At 54.2% G+C, this 19720-nt stretch overlaps 1 protein-coding gene across 1 annotated transcript in view; it reads right to left on the reverse strand.

The window, feature by feature from the left end:
* The window catches only part of IGSF21 (immunoglobin superfamily member 21), a gene marked incomplete at both ends in the record, with an annotated part of 207399 nt that overhangs the window by 100537 nt on the left and 87142 nt on the right, over nt 1–19720 (reverse strand). The window contains one exon of the mRNA XM_079776571.1: nt 16810–16922. Coding sequence (XP_079632697.1) covers nt 16810–16922 — 113 coding nt within the window. The remainder of the gene's footprint in view (nt 1–16809; nt 16923–19720) is intronic.

Here is a 19720-nt window from a genome sequence, read left to right on the forward strand (position 1 = left end):
GAAAGCATTTCTCAAGGCCTGCGAGGAGCTGCCTGCCTGCGCTGGAGGTGTTTTGCAGCCCCGGCCCCCTGACCCAGAAAGCCTCCCAGCACGCCGCCCGGCCCTAATGGAAAATCGCAGCACTGCTCTCCCGCGGAGGCCGGCGAGCAGTCACGCCGCAGAGCTGGGCCAGCGCCACGGAAATCGGCCTCCGACCGTCTGCCGAAAGCCCCCACGTGGCGTGAAGCTTGGAGATGTACCGAGGGGTTAATCCCAGCAGCTTGAGGTGAGTTGCAGGGTCTCCCTTCAAAGCCCAGTCAGCCCGCATTGCTGGGCCCCCAGGGCGTGCACAGACCCGGTGCAGCGAGCAGGGAGGGAAGGGACAAAGGAGGGAGGACCGACCCTTCGCTCCCAGGGCATCTATAATCCCACCTCACTGGCCCCTCTCCCCCGGAACAATCCTCCATGCTGTGCAGCCACTTCTACTCCTGGGCCTTTTTCTTTGGAGTGTTCACTCCTTTTAGCTCATGGCTCTATTTGCCTAAGAAGATGGGGAGGGGTGGGGAGAGGGGGGGCAGGGGAGTCATGGGCAGGAGCTAACCTTTTGAAGTATTTACTGAAACAGGAGTGGAGACCCTGAAGCCCAGCTGCCGGGGTTGGAATCCCAAGTCTTCAACTTACCAACTGTATGCTCTTGACCACGTGACTGCCTGTTTGTGCCTCAGTCTCCTCATCTATAAAATGGGAACAACGACAGTACCTACCCACAAGGCTGCCATGAGGATTCCATGAGCCGGTCTATGTGAAGCGCTTGCCCGGTATCTGGCCTAACGTCAGTGCTCAGTATGAGCGTGTATTGCTACTGTTATTGCTATTCTGTGGCCGACACCATGGCAAGCCCTTGCTGGAATGAGCTCATTCTACCCCCACAACGCCCCCAGGAGGATGCTGTTTGCCTCATTTGCCGGATGAGAGAACAGAGGCTTTGGGAGGCCGGAACCTGCCAGGACCCACGGGCTCTTGGGCTGGAGCGCCAGAGCCCCCGCAGGGCCCTTTTCTTGCTCTCACCTCCATGCCCCTCCCTGCCAAGCGCTCTGGCAGCTCCCACTCAAAGGACTGCTCTCATTCATTCCCTGCTGCTCCCGGGATGACAGACAGGCAGGAGGTGATACTATGGCGGCGGGTCCCAGGGTGGGTGTGGATGGCCCCGAGGAGGAAGGGGACACATAGCCCTGGGTCTGGAAGCCTGGCCAGGGCCAGCTCCATCCTGGGGTCCCCACGGCCGCAGCCCCTGGGAACTGGAAGATTCCCAGCCACTGACTGTCTCAAGGGAGCAAGAACACAGCCTGAGCGGGGCTCAAGTCAGAAGGACCGGCGTGGGACTCCAGACCTGCACTTTCGGGAAGTCCTGCCGCATATCTGAGCCTCAGTTCCCCTGCATATACGATGGAGCTGCTCACAGTGCCCGGCGTGGCTGAGTGGTGAGGGAGGCTTCCCTCCCTCCTCCTCGAGTCCCCAGCAGCTTCCAAACTCAGCCACAGCCGCTGATGGGTTTCCCACAGTCTCTGAGAGCCGGGGTGGGGGGCAGAGCCAGGGCTGCCCGGGACCCCAGGAGGCTCTCAGGCCTGGGTTTCTGTGGGCAGGACAGCTCTTTGGGGCCACAGGGACACGCTAGACAGGCTGGCTGCCGCAAAGCCACACAGCCGTTTGGTGTGAATTAGTAAAAGGCGTCGGAAGCCTGGGACTTGGAGATTAGAGCACCGGCTGAGTCAGTCCCCCTTCCCTCTCTGTGGAGCACCCAGGCGCTGCATCGCTGCAGGGAATCCGCAGCAAGACCGCGGCTGCCATCTTTGCAGGAGGCCCGAGGAAGCCCGAGGGGACCAGACCGCAGAGGGCGATTGTGGGAATGAGCCCGGAGCTCGGAGTCCTAAGCTCCACGGGATAATTAAGTTGACTGGTGTTAGGTGAAGGGAGATAACAAGGTACATGCTCCTCGGGGTGCGAGATGCTGGGAAGCGGGAAGGGGCTGTCTGCACAATGAGGAGCTGGAGTAATTAGCGTGAAAAGCCAGAGCCAGATGACAGGCAGGAAGGTGTGGGGCCTGCGGCAGCCAGAGGCATGCCAGGCAGCAAGGGGAGTCTATGGGCACCGAGATGCCAACAGTCAGGGAGCAGGAGAGCATCGTCCACAGGCTCCGGGGAGAGCCGGGGACCGTGGCACCTGGCAAGACTACCTCAAGCCCTTCAGAGCTGAGATGCTGCTTGAAAAACATCCCCACAAAACTAGAACTGAAGCATTAGCTCCTTTTTAGTCCAAGCAAGTACCAGATTCAAGGGCAAAAAGGGGGACAGAGAGCTGGACAGTTCAAGGTCAGCTGCTCATGTCAGGGCATTTGGCTTCACTTTCACTTCGACAAGTGACTGGTGCATCTCAGGATGCATCTTTGATCCTGGCTTGCCCTTGGGGTCAAGGTTAATTGCTCCAGCCCCGGAAAGGGAAGACCCATCAGCTGGGAGGTGGCCTGGCCCCAGGGTTAATGGTGTTTGAATCCCAATCAGAATCTAAGTAGCTTTGGGGCCTGGAGGGATTTCTTCCCTTTTTCTGTTCTCAGTATATCAACCGAGGAGGGTACCCCAACTACCTCATCCTCCAAACAGCCACGAGAGTACTCAGGAAGCAGAACCTAGCTCAGTGCCTGGCACTTAGTAGGTACTCAGCACACACTTGTTAATTACTCCTGCCCCTGCAATGCCTATCCAAAGGATGGATGAAAGAAAGAAAACCTTCTTTGAGGGAGACTGAATGCCCAGACAATACGAGGAAAGCCACCACGTGCATATTAAATGAATTCATCTAATTTGTAGGATGCAAGATAAAGCCACCAAAAAAATCAATTGCATTGCATTCTTACATCCCAGAGACCCACAGAAAATCCAATGAAAAAGATTCCATTTATAATAATAAAAAATAAGTATTTGAGCGTTCCTTTTATTTGGGACACAATATGTTTGCTTAAAGAAATTATAAAATCCCATTGGAGGATCAATATTAGGAAAATCATGAATATAATTCATTACTTTAGTAAATTAAAGGAGAAAAACCATATGATTACTTCAATAGATTCTTAAAAAGCATTTAATTAATTTTTCTTTATAAAAACTCTAGGTGAAATTGGAATAGAAGTAAACTTCCTTTACATGAAAAAAAAAACAGTACTTATCAGAAACTGGGAATAAATAGCACAGGCAATGTTTAAATAAAAGCAATCCTAGACAAAAAGAAATAAGACAAGGAAACATTTTATAAGCGTTCCAGAAGTTTCAGACAATGGAATAAGGCAAGAATTTATAATAAGTTCAATAAGTAATAACAGCACCAACCATGCCAGGCACTGTTCTAAGTTCTTATGTAAGATCAGAAAACTTGGGTACAGAGAGGTTAAGTAACTTGCCCAAAGTCACACAGCTCCCAAGTGGCAAAGCTAGAATTTGAATCCAAGTGATCTGATCCCTTGCAACATGAGTTTTTACACATTCTGAGATACTCAGGTGTTAGATGAGAACCGTTATCATTATTTGCAGATACTGCTATCATTGCATGACACCAAAAACCAAAAGGTTGACATTTTAAAAGCCTACTAGAATGGATAAGTTGTCAGTCAGACGTCTGCATAGAAGACAGCATGAGACTATCACCAGTTTCCTTTACTCCACTAGGGAGGAACCTCTACCGCAGCCCCCAGCACCCTGCCTGGGACATAGCGGGCTCCCGATAACTATTTGGTGAAAGATGAATCAACAGAGAAGGCAGCATCCTTTGGCAAGACCCAAAGAGTCCAGCAGCACAGCTGGATTTCTTTGAGGATCTCCTGAGGGACTCCCCTCCAGCTCCAGCTGGTCCCCCTCCAGCACGTGCCCCCTCCTGCAGAGGAAGGAAGGCTCCCAGCATCCCTGCAACAACCCATTCAAACCAGCGATCCCTTTCCTGTCCCTACAGGAGCCAGCTCTGTGCGTGAAGGAGTGAGGGCACGACCTGGAGCCCTCGCCAAGTCCGAGCCCACTGACTCAGGCAGGCTGCGCGTCTCTCTCTCCAAAGGGCGGCCTGCGTGATTTCATATTCATCGAGTAAACAGGGTGAAAGGGGAATGTTTAAACCACTTAAAGAAATAAACAGCTTTCCAACACCTTCAATTATTTTGGAAGCACCTGCTCACGTATAATTAATGTGCCAATTAAAATGATTATTATAACCGTTAAAGCAGGTCCCCTAAGGACCACTACTTGACAACACATGTTTAGACTCATTTGAGTTACTCCACCGCCATGCAAAATAATAATAATAATTTAAAAAAACTGCATTTCTTAAAGAATAGTCTTTCCACGAATCCAGGCCACCTGTCTCCCTCATTAACAGGTTCCTGAGGGCCGTGGGCCATGGTTTGAAAAAGGTTTCACTGAACATTGTGCAAGGCTCACCAAAGGGATTTGGGGCTTGGGCAGCTGCCGTGTGTATGTGTGTGTGTGTGTGTGTGTGTGTGTGTATGTAGCGTGGGAGGGGAGGCCCTGTCCCTCCACCCGTCTGCTCTGCGTGTTCTGGGGTAGGTGAGCCCTGCCGCCCATGTCTTCTCTGCGGTGGAGCTGTTTTCCCTCTGGCCTCCCTTTGACGTGGCAGCCTCTGTGGGTCTGGAACACTGTCTCTGCCGACAGGTGGCCCTGGCCATGGGATAATGAGGACAGCCCGCCCTGGGCCCTCTCTCCCTCTTCCCTGTGGCAGAGGCTGCGGAGCTGCCAAAGGGGGACCCAGAGAGCCCCCGTCGGGCTGTGAGGAGGAGTCAGATGGGCTGATGTACAAATCCGGCTCCACTTCACTGTCTGTGAGGCTTGGGGACAGTTACTTCACCTCTCTGAGCCTCAGTGTGCCCAACTCTAAAATGGGCAAGAGTACCAGCATCAAATGGTCTCGGTGGGCATTCTGGGAGGTGATTTGTCACCTCCTGACCCAGCCCCTGACCCACACTACAGTGATGGCATTCACAATGATTACGAGGAAGAGACAGGCTCCCCAAGCCAGCCCTTCCGAGGGGCCGGCCCTGGGGTTGCCTGTCACTCAGGGGAAATGCCTCCTACCTCTCAGTATGGCACTGACGGCCTTCAAAGGAGCCGCACATCAGGAACATTGCTTTGGAGTCGGACAGCAGGTTCGAAAGCATGACCTGACCACTCTCTGGAAGCAGAACTTACAGCAAGGAGCTTAAACCCACCTCCCCCCAAAGCTCGGTTTCCCTGGCTCTAAAATGAGAAGAATGGTGCTCAGTTTGCAGGCCCCTTGTTGGGTCCTGGTGCCCTACGCTTGATGTGGGGCTAGCCTCGTTGGCTGGATGCTCCATCCCTACCTCGCCATGATGTCAGCTGGGCAGCTGGGCGAGCTGCAGCACAGAATTCCAGAACTGGCATGGACAGTCGCCCTGCCCTGGGCTCACTCGGGCTCGGAAGCCACAAGTCCTTTCTATTGCATTTGTGACAGTGGCTTAGACACCCTCAGCAGTCCCCAAGACATCCCATCCATTGCTGAAAAGCTTTAATTGTGAGAAAATTCTTTACCTCGTCAACTAAGAGTTTACTTCTACGTCCCTCACAACCACAGAAGATATTCATTCAATCTCCATTCATTCATTCTCTAACTATGTGTTCAGACACAAAGACTAACAGGACACCTGGTCCTTACCAACAAGAGGCTTGCACTCTGGGAGAGACATTCCACTATTACAATCAATTGCCCTGTCGCGAGCTCTTGGCTAGCAGACACCCGTCCAAAATTTTAAGGAAGCATTTATTTAACAACCTTTCATGCCATACTTGTTCCCTGGCCTAACTACAAGCTCCATAAAAGCAAGGCCAGGTCGTTCTTATTCAGTGCTCTATTCCCAGTGGTTAGCACATAGTAGGTGCTCAAGAAGTAGCTGCTGCATTCGTGGACACACGAGCCCAGTGTGTGAAGGCATAGGGTAGAGTCCTGAGTGTTCTGAGAATGTTCTGAGGATCTAAGTCAGCCTGGCTCATGGCAGTGGCCTGAGGGAGAAGGTGGAAGGGGAAAAGGATGGGAAAGGTCTCTCGGGGTGACACCACAGCTGACCTAGGAGGGCAAGTCAGAGTTCAACAGGTGGAGGGGGCAGGGGCGGGGCAGGCAGGGGTAGCGTGGAGGCGGGAAAGAGGGTTGGCAGTTCTGAGAACTGCAAATAGGCCATTCGAGTGGTGAGCCATTTGGGAATGTGGTAAAAACACAAGATTGAGGAAATCAAGAGGGATCTTGTATGCTGGGCTAGTGACCTTGAACTTGGTCCTAAGGTGATGGGAGCTCTTGTAAAGGGTGGTGGGGTCGTGGTACGACCAGATGTGTGTTCTTTAGAAAAGCACCAGGCTGTGCCCCGTGGGCATCGCCGAGTGTCCTGGAGCGGGGGCACGGCCAGGCTTCCTATGAGGACGACACACGCAGAAGGGAGAAATAGAAGGAGGAGGAAGGACTTGGGAGGGAGGAGGATTCTGAGCTGGTCTTCTGGGAAACATCCCTCATTTCAGGCTTGTTATTTTATTTCGTCGGCGTGCTGGAGTGGAAGTTCACCCTAAATCCTCCTCTGACAAGTTAAGTCAGCCCCTTGTCATTTAAACCCGGCAGGGCTAAGGCAGGCAGGCGTCTGGAAATCACAGGCTGGGCTTAATATAGCTCCGAGTCCACTGGCTCAGCGGCCCCGCAGCAATTCAAGCACCTCCATCCCGATGAGCTGGTCAAGCTCCCCCTCGGGAATGCCCTGTCGGGGAAGCACCCGCCTCTTCCCCCAGCCCGGGGTCCTCGGGGGGCGGGGAGGGAAAGGAAGGAGGGGGGTGGGCTGCAAGGTGGGAAAGAGACAGCACATTCTATAGAGACCATCTCACGTCACCCTTCTATGGAACGGATGAAGATCCTGAGGCTCAGAGAGGGGCAGTGATTTGCTCAAGGTCACACAGCACGACATTTGGCTCCCAGACCCCTGCTCTTTCTCCTCTGTGCACTTGGCAAGTGAGGACAAACTCCCCGGACGAGGTAAGTCCTTTACCTTCTCGAGCGGCAAGTCTACTATCCAATGGGACCGCTTATTCCTGGCGGAGTCCACCTGTGGCCCAGTAGAACCTCTAGTTACCCGGGTGTCCACGACAACTGCTGGCACCTCGACTCAACAATGAGGGAGCCAAGGGTTCTCATCAGGCCCACATGAAAACCTCCGGGCAGGGAAACGGTGTCATTGCCGGTAAGCAGAAACCTGAGGTTAGTTCCCCAAAGAGGATGGATTTCTCTGGTCAGAATGCCTCCCCCTGTGCCAGGAAGAGCGATGGCGGGCTGCGAGAGCAAGCCTTTCCTTTCTTCCCACCTTATCTCCTTTTCCCGGCCCGGGCACACCCCTGCTGACCGTCCTATGGCACCGGGACTGAGTCTAACCGTTCCCCCAGGCCCACTGCTCTCCCCACCTCAGGCTGACGGCCGCACCACCTCCCCAGCTCCCTGGAGAGCTCAGGTCCCCCAGGCTTTCTGCTGGTGCCGCAGCCCTGGGTCTCCTACGTGCATCCGGAGCATGGACTGTGATGACCCAAAGGTGGAGATGATGCCTGCACACTCACAGACACCTGGGCACCTGCTGCTGCTGCTCTTGACCTTCTCAGGGGCTCATAGACTCCTTGGAGAATCTTCAGTCCCCGCCCCCCCCAAATGCACACAACATATTGGACTCATTTCCTGGGTTTCAAGCACCCCCAGAAGCCTATCCACCTACGTCTTAGGCATCAGAGGCCCCACAGAAGGACCCTGGCCGGGGCTTGCCGGCACCGCGGCACTCACTGCAGAAGCAGATAAATAAAAGTCAGCCACGGACATAAAGACAAGATGGATAAGGGAATCCAGGTGACGGCTCTCTAATCGAAGGACGTACACCACGCTGGGGGGAGAGGACAGCAGGAGGATCTCTTAATTCCATCTCGGTGAGCCAGGTCAGGGGCCTCCGCAGAGGAGAGGATGAGTAAGACCAGGCCGGGCGGGAAAGAGGGTGAAGTAATGCAGGCGAAGGCTGCCTCCCCTGCGCCCACGGTGATGGAGCGACTTGTCTGCCAAGCGCATCCTTTGTTTGACACAAACCCCTGTGAGATGCTTTAGGGGAAGTTGATCAAGCCCATTGGCCTGATGAGGAAACGGATCTTTACCACTGAATGGCACCTGGCTGGACCGGAACCTCTGCCCGCGGGGGAGGTGAGTCCACTGATCTGTACATCTCCAGCCCTGGGTACCGTGCTCAGCGCCGAGCAGGGCCTCAGGAAGGCTGAGTGAACGGCTGCGGTCCAGAGGCCACCGAGTTCACTGGATGGTAGAGCTGAGATCTCTTTGCCAAATACCAGCTGTGTTGCTCACTCACTCTAGAGTCCCCTGAACACTTTCCCGTTTTGGAGGGGGAGCAAGGCTGCCACAGTTCCGGATGGCAAGGCTGGGGACGTTTACAATAGGTACCGTGCTTGGTAGCTTATGGAGAACATGCAAATGGAGATGAGCCAAATAGAAGCAATCGTGCAAAGATAGCAAGCTATCTGCAAAGATTTGTCCAGAAGTTCAAGGTCAGATCCCCTTAATAGTCAAAACCTCAAGGCCATGCTTCCTTCAGTTCACTCTAGCTTCTGTCCGTCCTAACTCCAAGGAGGCTACTCTTGTCCAGGTCTCCAGAGGGCACCATGTTGCCAAAGCCACGGTCATTTCTCCGTTCGTATCTTCACTCAGCTCGCTGCAGCACTGGGCAGGGCTGACTGTTCTCCCCGGGGGCCTGGGCACCCCCTCCCAGGTTTCTTCACGCTGGCCGCTGCTTCTCAGTCTCCTGGCTGGGCTACTTTTCTGTCTGTGAATCGTGGGTGCCCAGGGTCCCACACGGGGTACTCTTCTTTCACCCCCTCCCTTGGTCATCTCACCCAGGCTCGTGGCTTTAAATCCATCCATACTCTGATGACCCCCCAAGCAGAAATCTCCCCAGAATTCCATTCGTAGCCTCCACAGCTCCATCTCCACGGGGTAGAGCCACATGGACCCTAACCCAGAGAATCCTTTCCAAGGTCTCCTCCCTCCTCTCCTCCTAGTCTCAGTGAATAGCACTGTCCCCCACACCTGGCTGCTCAGGCCTAAAAGCCAGGAGTCACCCTGAATCCTCCCTTCTCACCCCTTCCACACCTGAGCATCCCTACCACTCTCCCTGCAAGTCACCGCAGCATTTCCTTCCCCCATCGTCGCCCCCATCCGCGTCCTCACCCAAGCCACTGTTGCCTCTCGCCTGAACTGTGGTCTCTGCTCTAGCTGTGCCTCCCCTACAATCTGGTCTCCGCCAAGAAGTGACCTTTTCGTTGAGTAAACTAGGTCCTGTCACTTTCCTGCTTAAATCCCTCCAAGGCTGCCCTTAGAAAAACTCCAGATCCAGGTCCCTGAGCTCAGGGCCTGGCACGAGCAGTTCTGCCCACCCGTCTTGCCTCACCTCTCCCTCTCCCCACTGGCTTCATTCCCAAGGCCACGGGCTGGATTCCTTCTGCTCTTTGTTCCTAACATAGGTCCTTTGCGTTTGCTCCTCCCTCTGCCTGGAATGCTCCAACTCCTCCCCTTGGCATTGCGGGTTTCTTGTTGCCTTTAAGATGCTTATGGCACACAAAGGGTTAAGATCTTGGTTTAAATGAGTCTTTTCCTGCCCACTAATCCCTTTCCATCCCATCAGCCTATTTTCACTGTATGCACTGCCCTTGTTACTATCTGGTAATTTTCTTGTTTGTTTATCTTTTTAACTCCTCCCCCAAGGTAGACTGCATGACTTCGGGATCTTGTTGTCTTGTTTCTTGATGTGCCCCCAGTGTCTGGAACCATCTGGCTCAGGAACCATGTGCTGAATTAATGTTGAATGAATGAATGAATGAATGAATGGAGCAGCTCCCTCTCTCAGTTTCCCAAACACCAGAACGTGGTCCCTGGCTGAGCCGAGGGCATTACCATCTCCAGAGGGAGCTGGTTAAAAGTATAAATGCCCTGAGGCTCCAATCCTGGAGATTCTCATTCCATAACTGGAGGAGGAGGCCCAGCTGATAGTGTATCTTTACAGGTCCCTCTGAACATTCTAAAAAGCAGCCACAGTGGGCAACCCCTTGACAACCAAGCTTACACTGTAGACTATGGATGGGGCAGCAATAACTGCACTTCACACTCTGACCTCTAGGGGGAGCTGAAGGTTTCTCCCACCACTCCATCCCTGGAAGAAGGACCTGTAAGGGTCTGGAATGGATACAGGCTACGGCTGAAGATAGAATAAAATAATTGCAATGGAATTAGACTTAGAAACATATTCTCATTTCTCCTTTATGTGTTATTATATTTATTTTACAGTCAACTGTCCTTTGGTGGGCTCTCTCTCTGGTACTCTCTCCTCTTATCTGGCCGGTGTGATAAGATTGGGTGTGGAACACTGCTCATCAGAGGAGTCTGCCCCTTTGGAAGGCTAAGGGCGGGGGGGGGGGGGGGGGGGGGGGGAGGGGGAGGGGGACAAGGCAGCTTGGGCCTGCTTGGCTCTGACTGTGTGAGGAAGATCTCTTGTCTTCCTTATTCCCTTCCTTCTCCAGATCTTGGAGCTGTAAGATCTGTGAGCCCGGGATCAGGCTGGGGGCCAGGGGAGCAGCCAGGAGCAGCCAGGTTGAGTAGCTGCCATGCTGGGCTCCAAGCCAGAGGGGCCAGAGGGGCGGTCCAGCTCTGTGCTCCAGAACGTGGGCCCTGGTCTACAAGCATCACCAAGAGTGTACCTGCCTTCTTGCTCTTATGAGGCCAGCAGACTGTAATGCCCTTTATGATAATCATTTTCTATTTTGTTTCAGACAACAAAAGGACCGAGTCAAGGACTGAGATTCACAGAGAGGCAATGCCAGTAAAGCCATTTTGGAATAACTCCTTACTTCAGGGAGAGCTAAGACCCACTGAAAAGGCTGAGCTATGTAATGATATTTCCAAGAATTGAAACCCAATGAATTCACCAGCAGAACCACATAGGGACAAAGAGTTCCAGCATAAAGGGTGGTCTCTGCCCACCTGCCTGGTGAATGTAGGTGGTAGGATGGAATTCAAGGAATCTGATCTTGGTGATCCTCCCAAAACACCTTCCACTCATGTTTCATAATTTTCCTCTCTGGATCCCCTAAGCTACCAAGAGACAGGATAGGACCACGGACACCATCGATTGAATCGGTGCCATAATGAGGGAAGCACTGGGCTTGTTTGTTGCAGACATTACCTCATTTAAGTCTATGATGCGGGTGTGTTTGTGTCCAATTTCAGATGAGGTTTCTGAAATGCACAAAGGTCAGGCCACTGCCCAAAGTCACACACCCTGAATTCATCTGCAGGCATTCTGATGCTTAAGTCCTCTCTCTGTCTACCTTCCCTTTCCCAGCCTTCCGCCTCACCCTTTCTCTGAAGGCCCCAAACAGCCATGAGCTCTCACTACAAAGGAACCCAGCAGGGAGCCCCAGAGCGGGCGCTTGTGTAGCCAGGTAGCATCATGGAGGAGGCGTTTACACCACGAAACAAACACCCAGGCACACGATCCCCACAAGATGAAAGAGGCCAGAAAAGGGGCTCCTGAAAGTGGGGGTGCCACTGTTTGTAGACCTTCTCACTATCTCGCTCCATGGCTCTCTTCACTGTGCCTTGTAATATGGGACCAGCGCAGCTCTTGGGAACAAATTGTGAAGGAAAGAGATAAAACAAAGGAGAGATAATAACTGCTGTGAACAGTTAGATTCCCATGATCCTCTATGGCTGATTAATGGGTTTCTATGATCTAAACAGACCTTGGCGTTGCCTGCTGGACCTCCAACTAAATGAGTTTAGACAGTGTTCCCCGATAAGAAACGTTCCTTTTATCCATATTCCACAAAGCCCTGAGTATTCAAAGACTCACACTCAGCCCCAAGCAGAATGATGCAATCAGTTGTATACATATGGCCACCGGAAACGGAAGTGGGTACCTGGTGTGGTTGGTCAAACGTGCACATGCGTTTATATTTACAGCTCTACCATTTGTTCACCTAACAAAGACTTCCTGAGGTGACTACTAGGCATACCTAGTAGGATGCAGCTGGCCCTTGTGCTCAAGACGCTCAGTGGGCAGACGGGTGTTTTGATGATGGAGTGTAGACCCACAAAGAAGGATTATGGAGTAGGGAGTATCTAGAACTTTCTGCAGAAATCAGGGACAGCAACATGAGCTGAGATAGTCTCTTTGAATGGTCTCAGTTTCTTCATCTGAAAAATAGGCTTAACAATAATACCTACCTCGCAATGCCAACAGGAAAATGAAAGGTAGGCATGTATGCATGGCACATAGTAAAGGCTCAAATGCTAGCCACTCAGATTAGTATTAGCAGCATTCCCTAATAAACTCCAATTATAGGTGTAAATGAATAGACATGATTAAGTAAAGGATGTTATTTATCACTCATTTTCTAGAACCAAGTCCTGACTTGAACGCTAAGATAGTTTGGTTGTTAAGTGAGAGCCTCCTACTGGCCATAAATGGAATTGCACCTCTACTCTATTAGCCACTGTGGTGTTCTAGGGAACCAGGAGAGCTATGTGGCTGAGCTGTGAAGACAGAGCCCGGGAGACTCAAAACTAGGGGAGGAACCCATGAACAGGGGAGAAAGCATCGGGAGATGGTCAAAAGGGCTGGGAAGCATCCTTAGGTTGAACAGGGCTTTGATAGACAATGAAGATACCCAGAACTTTAAGGGCCTGACAACTCTCTCGACATCTCTATGTTTTCAAAGAAGTCTTCTGAGAAGATGATCCGTCTTCCCACCCAGCCCCGTGCCCCACACTCTAATGATGGCAGGTTACAAAACAAATACAATTCATTTCTCTGAGATTCACCTTAGAGTGAGTTTTCCTGGGACGCGGGTTCAATGAAATCCACGGTTATTTCTTTAATAGGAAAGCACAGTATATACCAGAGACCACGGAACATTTTTAAAAATATCTACAGCAAGCTGCCCAGTGGATCTTTCTGTGCTGATGGAAATGTTCTCCATACTGCTGCTCTGTCCCATATGGGGGCCATTGATTACATGCGGCTAGTGAGCTCTTGAAATGTGGATGGTCTGACCAAGGAAAAACACTTTAAACTTAATCTGATTTAATTCAATTTAAACTTAAATAGCCACGCGTGACTAGTGGCTACCACACTGGACAGCACAGACCCAGGGGCTCTGATCATGTACACTTCTTTGAGTCTAGGCTACAGTTTTGGCATCTTCTACATATTGGCCAGTTTGTGGGGTAAAGTGTCTGAGGTGGGGTAAAGTGTCTTCTACATATTGGCCAGTTTGTGGGGTAAAGTGTCTTGGGAGTAGGGTAGTGGGGGGAAGGAGAATAGGAGGAGGCTACCTCCTCCTATTCTCCTTCCCCCCACTACCCTACTCCCAAGGGGTCCACAAGGCAAGACCTTCCCAAATATTCAGCCAGAGGTCTTGTTAACCCCAAAGAGGCAATCCCTTTTGCTCCAGGCAGTTTCATCAGCTCCCTCACTTTGCCCAAAGAATCCGATCCACTCACTGCATTTCTGAAAGCTCAGGACGACCCCATTCCTAAGACAATGTCCTCAGGACCAGAGGAGAGGCTGCTGGGCTTTACACATGTTTTGAGCCATTCCATGCCCACGGGGCTGAGCGGGCAGGGGTGGCCTCACCACAATGCCCTGCTTTTGCCTTCTAAAGGGATTGGAGACTCAGCCCTGGCTGGGCCTGTGTAATCTATTCATTTCCTTCCAAGCCGGGCTCTGTGAGCTCATTCACGGAGGATGAGGAAAGGAAGCTGGGGAGGCAAACACATGTACAGAAAACAAACAACACTGGCTCGGCAGCTCCTGGTTGGGTGGGAGAGCTGGGGGGTGAGGCGTGCTCGGGGGGGGGGGGGGGCGGTCTGGCTGGGGAAGGAGACTGGGGCTCCTGTTGATGCTTCTCCTACTCCCTCCAGAAGCCCTGCCCCGCCGTGGTTCCTGGTGCCCCCATCTTGGTAGCCTCTTATCTCTCTCCATTCAGTCGGCTCCTTGGAAAAGAGGCAATCTGTGAGGGAAGGCCGGAGTGGCAGCAGGCAGAGGGAGCTGGCAGCCTGGAGCCACTTCCCTGTAGCTTCCTCCCATCCTCCACCTCCATCCTTACCATCACAGACCGGGCACGCGGGGCTCGCCTGGCCCCACGGAGAGTCCCAAGTCAGCTGAGCTGCTACCTCAGTCCAGCTACAGAATCAAAAGGACCCAAGCATTTTGATCCAGTGGGCAATTTGCATGTGATTTGCATACATCTGCATCCCCCCCCCCCCTCCAGAGGCCCTCCGTCAAAGGATGTGAAATGAAATAAATTAATTAGTGCAGCCTACCATGGCCTGATATGCAGGGCTTGACACCGTAAGAGATTCTTAAAGCAATCTACGTGATCACAGGCCCGGGTGGAGGGAGGTGAGGCTGCGGCAGGGATGGGGTGGGCCGGGGTGCCCCGTGTTGGGGTGGAGAAGGGAAGGGAAAGTCTCTGTCTGCACTGGGAGCTGGGCATTCTCCTCCTGCCCATCCCCATCCCCCAGCCTCAGAGAACATAGAATTGAGCCACGTGGAGGCCGGCTCCCGGTTTCCTATGCCTGGGCCTGGGCCTGGCACCGGCATCTCCCCCGCCCTGGCAGCGACCGCCCTAGAGAGATGTTCACCACTGTGATAGCGACAGCTGATTTCAAACAAGCGCGAGGATACTTGCTCCAAGGGCTGGGCAGGCAGTGATGTGCCTGCTGGTATTTCCCTGTCTCCACGCTCCCCCCCCCCCACACACACACCTCCACCCCCATTAACTGTTCCCATTGGGTATCCCTAGTTCTCTCTGCCAGCTGGGCAGGTCTTTCACTGCCCCTCACTCAGATCCCATCTCCGGATGGTTGAGCGAGAGACGGGCCCCATCGTCAGCAGCGAGGAGCTGGAGCTAATTCATCCCAGGGCTTCTGCCAGGTGCTAATGAGATGCTCACAGCGTGTCAGCCAAGCAGTTCCTGTATCATGTAAACACGCCTCTGAGCAATGCAGTTCGTGGCGCTATCTAACATATGCCTCGGCGCTCTCTAGGCCCGCCGATCTATCTAGGATGGAGCCCTCCTCTAACGCCGGGGCCCCCGGAAGTCAGCGTCACACCTGTGGGGGCCCGGCTGCTTGGGTGGGGGGCCCTGGAGGTGAATCTAAGGGGGACGGGCTACCATGTGAAGACAGAGAACAACAATTTTGGTTCAAAGGAACCCGGGTCACAGCTGACAAAACAACCGTCACCAGCCAATGATGAATCAAAGACCAAAAAGTGCAAGAAAGCGTGCAAGGGCAGGATGCTTCAAAGCAAGACTGGACCAGGAGCAGGAAGGAAATGGAGGGGAGCGGCTCTGAGTCCCGGCCGCAAAGGGTGAGCGTGAGCCAGCAGGCTCCACGCGCTGCGCCGTGGGTGTGGACAGAACTCGGAGGAACAAAGGAACCAGTTTCAGATGCCTGATCACCAAGCTGTGCCCTCCCCCCTCCCACACCCCCACTCCCCACTTCGCACTCTCTCCTCCGAGCTCCATCCGCGGCATGGACAGCAGCTCCATTTGACTGTCATCCTTGGTCACATTGGAGGAGAGGGCGGCGCCGCTTACAAGAGGTTCGAGAAGTGCCATTTCACACCAGGGGCTGGCATACTATGGCAAAATGGGGCCAATTCCGCCTACAGCCTGTCTTGTGTGGCCTTCAAGACCAGAATGTCTTTAAAAATCGTTTTCAATGGTTGAAAAGGATAAAAAAGGAGAATACTTTGCGACACGTGAACATGACGTGAAATTCAAGTTGCGGCCCCCCCGAGGAATGTTTTATGGGAACCAGAGATGCCCTTCCATCCACACGCTGCCTGTCGCCGTCTTCACACCGCAGCAGCAGAGCGAAGTCGTGGCGACAGGGACCATATGGTCGCTGGAGAGGAAAATATTTACTCTCTGGGCCTCATTGAAAAAAAAAAAAATTGCCAACCTCTGTTTTAGATCATGGAAGGGGAGCCCTCCGCTGACCCTGTTCCCGAGACGGCGTGCCTCGCTCTGGGCAAACCAGACGCTCATTGTGAGAGGAAGGCAATGCGTCCCGTCCGGGATGCCCCGTGCAGACACAGGAAGGATTCCATCCATGCCTGAAAAGACCAACACTCGTGCCCGAGACCACAAGCTGGTCCTCCTGCTGGTGGGCATCTGCACATCTCTAGCGACACCCCTTCTCAGACCTAGACTTAGGGTGCCAGCCACCAGGACGAGTCCTCTATGTGACGGACTGGAAGGCAGACCAGGTCTGTAGTTTGGTTTTTAAGAAGGCAGGAAGCTGTCCTGTTCTCTCTCCCCTGCCAAAAACAGCACCCAAAGCCTCCTGCCCGAACTGCCACCCGTCAGCACCCCATGGGTGTTCCCCTGCCCCAGGGCCCACACGCAGCGTCCTGGGTGCTTGTGCGGGTTCCCGGGCATGGCGGCATCATGGGCACAACGGGACCAGAACGAGACAGATCTGAGAGCAGAGGAAAGACGGAGCGAAGCGGTCTTGGAGCAGGGTGTCGGCGGAGGATCCCCGCCTGGCAGAGGGCACAGGACAGCTCGGGGCTGGCTGAGGGCTGAGGGCATAGCTCCGCCTGGGAGGGTCTCCAGACGGGCTCTGGGGACCCCACCCTTAGCCCTGGCCAGGGGAGTGAAGGGGACAGTGGTGGCGACTTACCCGGTACCACACGATTTCACGCATGCGGCCATCTGTCTTGAAGTTACACTTCAAGGTCACGGCATCACCAGCCACCACGGGTGGAAGAGGCTCAATGTTGACAGTCAAGTAGCCTATGGGGGGGAAAAAAGGAGAATGAGGAGTTGAGGGCACGAGCTGATCAGGAGGGCGGGCTGATCGGGGCAGGCGGGTGGTGGAGAGGGCCGGCACCTCTGTAGGGGGCGCTGTTCTCTGTAGTCTCTGTGATGAGTAACCGAGCCAGAATGAGCCACCATCCTTTTCTCCTTCCTTCTCATTGGCGTCCCCTTTCTGGCAATTTCCCTGGCTCTGGTGGAACCCTCCAATCCCAACACTTCTTCTTGGGATGAATTCTCTGTCAAAGCGGTGCCTGCTAGCACGCGAGGGAGGGCTGCCGTGTATTTCTACAAGATTTCCCTGGAAAACCCTTCTGTGGTCAAACACTCACACCACCCCCTTTCAGAGAGCCCCGGATGTGTGTTAGCCTGCTGGGCGGCGCAGGAAGGGAGCATGCTAAAACGCATTTCATCTCGCGTTGCCAAACCTATTTGACTACGGGTCCCGTAGCCATTCCCTAAGCACCATCAGCACCCATGCAGCCAGGGTCCGGCGAAACCCACTTCAGGATATGGTGTCATAGGTGCCAGATCCCTCCATTCCCAGCCTCGCAACCCAATTACTCCTGGTGGAAAGGAAGGAGAGCCCCGGGGGACTGCTGTTTGCTCCCTGGACCCCAAATCCCGCATTGCACGCACCCTGCCCCCCAAGGGGAGAGGCATTCCTAACCCTGGCCCTGGGGATGGTGACGTGGTGGAAGGTGACGATGGGCTGAGTGCCTGGGAAGAACTTTCAAACTTCTGCAAGCTCCAGATGTTACTTCTCGCCCACAGCTGTCCCGGACATCCTGGGGACGCTCACTTGGTGCCTTGCCCAGGGGAACAGAGCTGCCTCCACACCAAGTCCAGCCTTGAGGCCTCTGACGCCCCCTGCCTCCCTGAGCCCCATCCGAGAGGGCTGGGTGCCCCCTCCAGCTCGGCGGGGGGCCTCCTTCGTGGGTTTATCATCCGGGCTCATCCGATTGGCTTCCCACCGGCTGATGTCCAGCCATCGACCTCATGGATCGATCCAGTCCAATCGTCTTAATGAGAAAACTAGCCAGGATGGGCTCAGGGGTTTCAATTGTGCAGGCGACCTGAGCAGATCGAGCCCGGGGCCCTGGCCCCTGCCTGGAGCGTAATGGCTACAACACTCCCGGGTAAAACACAGACATCGACCTGGGAGGATCAATGTGGACGCTGAAGTCAGACTCGGCCTCCACAGGCCAAGGCTTCAGGTGCCATGGCCCAGGGTGAGGCGGGGGAGATGTGGGGCTCATCGCTGGGCAGCCTCTAACGTACACCTAAGTCGGCACACAGGGAGCCCCAGAGCCATGGGCCTGAGAGAACGGAGGTCAGAGGGGCCGGCCTTCCGCCTCCTCCTCTCTTCCTTCATTCGGCCACAGTGTTTGCTCCCATCTGCTCTGCACAGGCGCTGGACCGGATCTGGGAAGCAGGAGGCTCAGGCACCTCCCGCCCTCCAGGAATGCCGTGGGAATACAGGTTCACACTCAGGGGGTGTGTGATGGTGGGATGAAGGTGGGGGACAATGATTCGGAGGGGGGACCTGCCCAGCTTGAGCAATCAGGGAAGTCCCCAGGCCCAGCCAGGATCCCAAACCCTGACAAAGAGGCTGCCCTCAGGGGGATGGACCCATCGTGACCACCCTAGGAGAGAGGTACAGGTATTATTCTCACGTTCCACCGGGAAAACAGAGAGGCCAAGGCACCTGCCCCGATCACACAGCCCTAGGGCAGAGCTGGAACTCGAACCCAGACCTTCTGCTCCTTCATGACCACCATGCTACGCACAGGCTTACTAATGATGGGTGAGGTGAGAAAAGGGGGGGCAAACACGTCACACCCAACCCTGGGGAGGAGGGGTGTGCCGCTGGGAGACCACGGCAGGAGTCCGGGACCTGGTCCCATCCGGATTCCCGTCCTGGGGCTGACCTCTGGGCTCACCTTTCCGGGGGGGCTGCCCTCCCCTAGGATCTCACCTGTGATGCTACAGCTAAGAGTTAGCTGAGCATCGTCAGTCCGGATGGCTGACTAGCTCAAGACCAGGGAAGGGCCCCTCCCACCGGAAGGAGGGGGGAACTCACGGGGGCATGCCAGGCCAGGAGCAGAGAACAGCCCCCCGCACAGCCGAGACAGGGGTCCCTGGGGCAGCAGAGGGAGGATTCGAAGTGGGTGCCTGAGTGCGGTGGCTCTGACGCCGTAAGACAGCATTTCCCAGAGTGTGTAGAAAGGAAGGAACTCTTAGTGGGTGCTTCAGCAACGAGATGCTCTGATCCACAACTAAGTGTGGGAGATGTTGGGTTATACCAAGTTAGACACGCTCTTTCCCTTCAAGCACTCTCAGAACCTTTCTCTCCTTCCTTCTTCCTGTCTGGCCTTCATTCGTGAAAGACAAGTTATTGAGACTCTATTGGTTATCAGGCATTGTGCTAGCCACCGGGGACACAGCAGCGAGAACAGGCCCGCATGGAGCTGACGTTCCAGCAGAGGAGACAATGAACAAACAAACAGACACCTGCAAACATGCCAGGAGGGCACGTGTAAATCCAGGTAAAGCGGCAGAGGGCCAGGGGGGAGGGGTTGCTCTGCACCAGGTGGTCTGAAGAGGCCAGAATAAAGGGAGGCATGAGCACTTGGGGACCCAGGGGGAGATCATTCCAGACAGAGCCCAGCACACGTGCAAAGGCCCCGAGGCTGCAGCGCGCTCAGCGTGCTGTGACTCCACACGTGGGCCCTGGTAGGAAAGGTTTTCGTGCCCTGGTACACGCTGGGGCCCCT

The sequence above is a fragment of the Cnephaeus nilssonii genome, assembly GCF_951640355.1.
Source record: "Cnephaeus nilssonii genome assembly, chromosome: 7".
NCBI classification, from domain to species: domain Eukaryota; kingdom Metazoa; phylum Chordata; class Mammalia; order Chiroptera; family Vespertilionidae; genus Cnephaeus; species Cnephaeus nilssonii.